Source organism: Penaeus vannamei, chromosome 43 (assembly GCF_042767895.1).
Source record: "Penaeus vannamei isolate JL-2024 chromosome 43, ASM4276789v1, whole genome shotgun sequence".
Classification (NCBI taxonomy): Eukaryota; Metazoa; Arthropoda; class Malacostraca; order Decapoda; family Penaeidae; genus Penaeus; species Penaeus vannamei.
Window position 1 is genome coordinate 7,853,371 of NC_091591.1, and position 7,500 is coordinate 7,860,870.

A 7,500-nucleotide genomic window follows, 5' to 3' on the forward strand; every position below is an offset into this window, starting at 1 on the left:
GGGAGAAGAGGGGTGAGGGTAGGAAAAGGCAAGATGGAGAGGGGAGAGGGTGAGGGAGAGCGAAGAGGGTGAGGAAGAAGGAAAAGAGAAAGGGAAGAGGGAGAGGGAGAACGTGAGGAGAAAGGGAAGAGGGAACGAGGGGAAGGGAGTGGGGTCATGCCATGTAATTGAGCCATTTGTGCAGTCCAGAGGGCCTTCGGAATTACGCTGGAATGCGCGGTAACCAAACCCTCATGCGATCAGGCGGGGGCGCTGACGGTGGCGGCGAAGGAGCTGGAATTGTGGGGGAAGTTCAGCATGAGGGAGACTTGGCCAAGGGGGCAGGGATGAGCATGTCTGTCTCTATCTCTCTGTCTGTCTGTCTTTGTTGGTCCGTCTATTTTCTGTCTCCTTTGGTCGCATTTTCTGTTTCTCTGTTCTCTGTTTATTTCTTTATTCTCTCTCTCTCTCTCTCTCTCTCTCTCTCTCTCTCTCTCTCTCTCTCTCTCTCTCTCTCTCTCTCTCTCTCTCTCTCTCTCTCTCTCTCTCTCTCTCTCTCTCCCTCCCTCCCTCTCCTCTCCCTCTCCCTCTCCCTCTCCCTCTCCCTCTCCTCTCCCTCTCCCTCTCCCTCTCCCTCTCCCTCTCCCTCTCCCTCTCCCTCTCCCTCTCCTTTCTTTCTCCTTCCCCTTCCCTTTCTTTTTTCCATCTCCTCCCCCTATCTTCTTTCCTTCCCTATATTTGCACTCCCGTTCTTTATTCAAGAGTAAATGATGTCTTTACAATTATTCGTTATGTCCCGACGTCACCGTCCGTGATGTCACAAACACTTACAGCCGATGTAGTGATAACAGCGGATTAGGAAAATATGTGATGGTATTTTCTGATTTATTTTCGTTGTCTCAATCTTTCCTCGGAATGTCGAGAGCTTTTTATCCTTTTTTTTTATAAATGTTTCAGACAGATACTAACATGTCCGTAATGAACCGTATAATATGTCCATAGTGAACCTTAAAGTCAGTTCGATTATTTTGGAAATTATATGAAGTAGGGATTTATAAAGATAGCGGCACATTCTTACGTCTGTTGCGGCGGGCCAAGTGAAGGTCGGAATGCGTCGGCCTCTCTCGGGCGCCGCTGATGAGGTGGAATACAATTTATGGGATGCCATATTTTTCCTCGAAATAGGGACCTCCAATTTGTTGGGGGAAAATGCGCATTTAAAGCGGTCATTCTGAAGAACTGGCCTTGCTTGCGTGTGAGTATGAATGAATAAATGTTCGTGTGTGCGTGCGTGCGTGCGCTAGTTGTAATGCCCCCCTCCCCATGCTTGTCAACCCCCCGCCAGGGGTTAAGTGTAGGGTCACCCCCGCGCGGCCAGAGTCCCCGCCTTCGCTCCGCCTCTTGTTGTGACGTCATTCTTTTCTCCGCCAATCAGCTGGTGGAATTGAGTTATGACGTCAGTGTCGGATATTGAATTTATAAAATCCAGTTCCTTTTCGAAAACCGATTTTAATATTCGATAACGGCGGAGTGAGGACCCAAGGCGTAAGGCTCCGGGATAGTTATCCGAAACGATTTCTCTCGCGAAACTGGTTATCTCAGGACACATCTCGAAGTCGATGAACGATAACAAGCTACTTAGCCTGGATAAGTGACCGGTTCTATTGTCCTGGCTAAGGGGGACGGGGGGGGGGTCCCTCTCCCTACCCCCGTCTCTCTGCTTTCTCCCTGTGCTTGGCTGATCTTCTTTTGTTTTTCTCCTTGGTCTTTCTCCTCGTTGGTGTCTTCGGAGGGGCCTTTGGGTGTTCAGGTAGATTTTCGATTCCTTAAATTCCTTTGTGCATTTTTGTTTGTCTGTGCTTTGCGTGTTGGAGATTAGCTCGTCTTAAGATTGGGTGTGGATGACAAGTGCTTTTGGCATCCTTTTCTCTCCTTTCTCCTCCCCTTCTTCCTTCTCCCTCTATCCTCCCCTTCCCCTCCCATCTCCCTTCCTCCCCCTCTTATTCTCCCTTCCACTCCTTCCCTCCCCCTCTTATTCTCCCTTCCACTCCTTCCCTCCATCCCTCCTTACTTCCCCTTCCCTCCCCCTCCCTCCTTCCTTCCTCTTCCTACCCCCTCCCACCCTCTCCCTCCTCCCCCTCCCTCCTTCCATCCCCTTCCCTCTCCCTCCTTCCATCCCCTTCCCTCCTTCCTTCCTTGCTTCCCCTTCCCTCCTTCCTTCCTCCACCCCCTTCCCCCCTTCCTCCTTCTAGTAGTAGTAACAAGCAGATCCTGTCAGCGTCAGTAAGGTCGCGAGTGACAGCTACACGAGCTTCCCACCAATCCCTTGGAAGGACTCCTAGAGGGGCCGCACCTGCTGGCCTGTCAGTCTACCTGTCGCCGTCTGTCTGTCTGTCTGTCACGCTGTGTATGTGGAGCGGTGCACAGGCAGGCATGGACAATGGTGGGGTCGGCGTGGCGAGATGGAGGTGCGGGTGACTGAGTGATCTGTGTAGAGGGGGAGAGAGAGAGGGATGGGGGGAGAGAGGGAGATGGAGAGAGAAAGGGAGAAGGGGAGAGAGGGGGAGAAGGGGAGAGAGGGAGAGAGGGGGATGGGGAGAGAGAAGGGGAAAGAGAGTAAGAGAGAGTGGAATAGGGGGGGGGGAGATGGGAAGGAAGAAAGAAAGAGGGAGAAGGAAGAGACAGAAACATACGCAAAAAGACAGTGAGATAGAGAAAGCGACTGAAAGAGAAGGGGGAGGCCGATATCGAGACCGAGAATATCTGATTTGAATCATCTTGAAAAGACAGGTCATTAGTTTCTCAGTTTAAATAAAAGTCAACACATGTATAACCCTAAATAAATGAGAGAGAGAGAGAGAGAGAGAGAGAGAGAGAGAGAGAGAGAGAGAGAGAGAGAGAGAGAGAGAGAGAGAGAGAAACAGAGAGAGAGAGAGACTGAGAAAGAGAGAGACGGTGAGAGAGAGAGACGGTGAGAGAGAGAGACTGAGAAAGAGAGAGACGGTGAGAGAGAAAGAGAGAAAGAGAGAAAGTCAAAAGAGAAAAAGATAAAGAAAGAAAGATAAATTGAAAGAGAGAAATATGATAAGCGAGCCATGATCCTATTACACCCATCACGGCCAAAAATAGAGATACACGGTTTAGGAAAGCCGATAGCAGAGGAGGCGCCAGAAGACAGTAGCTGATAGGACAAAGAGGCAGCGTGAAGAGTCTGGCAGCAGCCCCCTACCCCCCCTCTGTCCCTACCCCGACCCCCAGCGAGTGCCCATGCCTTACCCGACCCCACGGCTCCCTGCCACCACCCCATGTCTCCCTTACCCCCCTCCTTCTTACTCCCTCACTTCACCCTCATCCTCTCCCCCACCTCATTCTTTCTTACCCACTCCCTACCTCACCCACTCCCCCTCACCCCCACCTCACCCACTCCCTCCTCACACCCATCTCATCCACTCCCTCCTCCCCCCACCCCCACTCCCTCCTCGCCCCCACCCCCCTACCGTCCCCCAAGGCCCCCTTTTTGAGGTGATCACTGACGCCAAAGCCTTCATTAAACTCGCATTAAGGCTGCATGACTTATTTTTGCGAGGGCGGCGGGCGCAGCGGGCGGGTGTGGCGGGGGGACGGGCGGCGGGCGATCGGCTTATTGGTGATCGCTCTGCCATGCCCTTCTCGCACTTTCTTCTCCTCTTCTCACGCGCGAGGCCCTCTGTTCTTCTCTTGTCTCTTTTCTCTTTTTTTTCGCTTTGTCTTTGTGTTTGTTGATGTTTGTCTGTCTGTCTGTTTCTTCTTTCTTGCTGTGTGTTTGTGTGGTCTTTCTCTGTCTGTCTGTCTGTCTGTCTGTCTGTCTGTCTCTCTCTCTCTCTCTCTCTCTCTCTCTCTCTCTCTCTCTCTCTCTCTCTCTCTCTCTCTCTCTCTCTCTCTCTCTCTGTCTCTCTCTCTCTCTCTGTCTCTGTCTCTGTCTCTGTCTGTCTCTCTCTGTCTCTGTCTCTCTGTCTCCTCTGTCCTGCGAAGTCATTACTCTAGCCTTGTAGTTTTCCGCCCAGCACTGGTTCTGCCTCTCTGCCTCCGTGGCACTAGCAAGGGCACTCCCCTCCACCCCTCCCCCCCCCCTTCTCCCTCCCACTCCCCCTTCCCTTCTCCCTCCCCTTCTCCTTCCCCATCCGCCCTCTCCTTCCCCTTCTCCTTCCCGCTAGTAGCCCCTGGACAATAGAGTGAGGGCTGAGATTGAGAAAGAACGAGAAAAGGGTAAGAATGAGAGAGAGGGAGAAAGAGAAAGAGAAAGAGAGAAGGAGGGGATAGAAAGATGGAATTAGAAAGAGAGAGAATAACAAAAGAGAGAAAGATAATAACAAAGAGAGAAAGATAATAACAAAAGAGAGAAAGATAATAACAAAAGAGAGAAAGATAATAACAAAAGAGAGAAAGATAATAACAAAAGAGAGAAAGATAATAACAAAAGAGAGAAAGATAATAACAAAAGAGAGAAAGAGAACAACAAAAGAGAGAAAGAAAATAACAAAAGAGAGAAAGAAAATAACAAAAGAGAGAAAGAACATAAAAGAGAGAAAGAGAGAACAAAAGAGAGAAACAGAGAATGACAAAAATAAAGAGGGGAAGAAAGTTGAATAATAAGGAAGAAAGAACGATGTCGATAGCAAGAAAGAATGAGAGAAAGAGAATAAGAAAGAAAAAAAATAAGACTTATAAGAGAGAAAGAATAAGAAAGAAAAATAAAAAGAATTACAAGAGAGAAAGAGAATCAGAAGAAAATCACAAGAATTACGAGAGAGAAAGATGATTAGAAAAGAAAGAATAAGAATTACGAAAGAGAAAGAGAATAAGAAAAGAGAATAAGGAAGAGAGAGCGAGGCAGGGCGAGAGCAGCAACCAGGACCCAGCTGCTCGATCATGGTTTTATAGGTCCATTAAATACGTATTATTAGATTTACGAGGTTTCTGTTTAATGGTCGCCTCCTCGTGATATCAACTTCCAAGAAGGCGGCCCTCTTACACATGGGCGGCCGGATGTGTGGGCGTGAGGGCGTGGCTTGGGGGTGGGGTGGGGGGTGTCTGGGATGATTGTTTGGGCGTGAGGGTGTGGTTAGGAGGGTTGGATGAGGTTGTGGGCGTGAAGGCGTGGTTTGGGGGTTTTGAGGGGGTTGTGGGCGTGAAGGCGCGGTTTGGGGGTTTTGGGGAGGTTGTGTGGGCGTGGGGGCGTGATTAGATCTTTGTGTAAAGGCGTGAGGTTGGGGTAGGTTTTGGGGTTGAGAAGGATTGTGTGGCTGGGATGGGCGTGGGGTTGGAATGGAGGGTTGAATGTTTCGTGGGCGTGAGGGCGGGGTTAGAGGAGGGGACGGTGTGGGCGTGGGTGGGGTTAGGCGAGTAAATAGCCTATGGGACTGAGGCTTCGAGAAGGGGCGTGGGGTGTGATCTATAGAGATGTTTTGGGCATGAGGGCGGGGTTGCGGATCTAAGGCTGCAAGGGTGGGTTGCGTGGGCGGCGAGGTAATGCTACTCGCGCTCGCCGAGACTGATAGGGTGAGAGTGTTGTGGTGGCACGCGTCGAGGGGCGGGGTGGGGTGGGGGGTCAGGGAGAGGGGGTAAGAGGGAGAAGTGGGAAAGTGGGGGGGGGAGGAGAAAGAAAGGGGAGGGGTTGAGGAGGGGGGAAGTGAGGAGGAAGAGGATGAAAAAGAACGGTATAGAAGGAGGAAGAGGAGGAGGAGGAGGAGAAAGGGGAGGAGGGGGAGGAGGAGGAGGAGGAGGAGGAGAAAGGCAGTGATAATAGTGGAGGTGGATTGAGTGGGCGAGAGGGACTGGCTGGCTGTATCTCCATCCTCTTCATTTCCTCTTCTACATCCTCTTGCTTCGTCCTCTCTTCTTCCTCCTCATTCTCCTTCTCTGCCACTCTTCTACTTCCATTTATTCCTCTTTTTCTTCTTCTTCCTCATTTTCTTCTTTTTCTTCTCCTGTTCCTTCTCTACCCTACCCCCTTTAGTGTCGTTGACTGAGTCTGTGTCTGCCTCTTCTTGTGCCTATATCTGTCTGTTGCAGGAGTTGCAGCCTCCTTTCTTGCCCTCAGTGCGAGTGTTGGTTCAGATTGTGTACTCATGAGAGGGATGGAGATGAATGTGCGAATAGGGCGTCGGGTGGGAAGTGGGTGTGCGAATAGGGCGTTGGTTGGGAAGGGACGTGCGAATAGTACATTAGGTGGGAAGTGGATGTGCGAATAAGATGTTGGGGTGGGAAGTGGATGTGCGAATAGGGTGTTGGGTGAGAAGTGGATGTGCGAATAGGGCGATGGGCGGTGGGCAGGGGGTGGAATGCGGTGTCCTAGCCCTCGCGGAGTCAGAGGGTAGGACGGAGGGCAGATGATCCGTGGGCGGCGCAGTGGGCGGCCGGCAGGATGATGGAGGATGCACCCGCGCGGCCCCGACCAGCCTGGGAATATCGCACAAACTGCACCATTAATGAATTGTGTTTCTATTTATCATCGGCGTGTCAATGGCAGTCGCGGGCCGAGGCCAGAGGGGCACAAGCGCCGCCGAGGCTCTTGCGGCCCCGGGGCAGAAGGGCGGCGGGCGCTCCGGGCGTGTGCGGGCGACAAGCGGACGCATGACCAAATGAATGGCGGAACATGCACGCTGATGCAGCCGCGCGAGGGCCTAAGCCGGGGCCGTGCCACGGGGAAAGCGCCCTTGTGCCCGGGGGCGGAGGAGCGGCCAGCCGCCGGAGACGCCACATGCCCGGAGGACGCGGGGACCCTGATGGATACTTAAGATAACATACCGACCCAGCGGGGACGCCGCGCCAGACAGTATGGTGCCCCGGCCGTGGGGAGGGGTAGGGGGAGGGGGGAGGAGGGGAGGGAGGGGGAGGCTTGGTCCTCCGACTTGACGCTCGAGGAATTTGCGGCGATGTGATTCATTCTCCGAGATGCGTGAAGGATGACGCCTCATTCTTTTCAACCTCGTTACACTTTATCTGTATTACCTACATTATTATTATTATTAACATTATTATTCTCACTATTATTATCCTTATCAATATTATAAATATTCTCATAATTATCATTATCATTATTGTAGTTATCATCATCAATCATCACTATAGTATCATTATCATTATTGTTGTTGTCATCATCAATCATCACTATATTATCATCATTATTGTTGTTATCATCATCAATCATCACTATATTATCATCATTATTATCATTACTGTTGTCATCCCCATCATCCTCACCGTCATTCTATTGTCCCAAGACCCGTGTCCACCCTAACCCCCATCTCCTTCTCCCTTTCAGTCTGGTACCGACGACCGCGTGTCCGACATGGAGCAGGAGGACAGCCTGGGCCTGACGGGCGGCGGGCGCGACAGCCCCCTCAAGCCCGGCGTGGGCGTCTGCGGGGGCGGCATGGAGGGGGAGGACATCCTGGCCAAGCTCCGCCAGCAGGTTTCGGCGGCGTCGCTCTTCAGCCACACGCGGGAGAGCATCCTGGGCGGCTCCCCCCCTCCCCCCGG

General features: G+C 51.8%; 1 protein-coding gene across 6 annotated transcripts in view; it reads left to right on the top strand.

Annotated features, from left to right (window-relative positions):
* The window catches only part of LOC113812850 (AT-rich interactive domain-containing protein 3C), a 210,754-nt gene that overhangs the window by 27,722 nt on the left and 175,532 nt on the right, over positions 1-7,500 (top strand). For all 6 annotated transcript variants that reach the window (XM_070118843.1, XM_070118845.1, XM_070118847.1 and 3 more), the window contains exon 2: positions 7,283-7,500. This exon is cut by the window's right edge and continues 100 nt beyond it. In XM_070118843.1, the coding sequence (XP_069974944.1) occupies positions 7,283-7,500 (218 nt within the window). The remainder of the gene's footprint in view (positions 1-7,282) is intronic.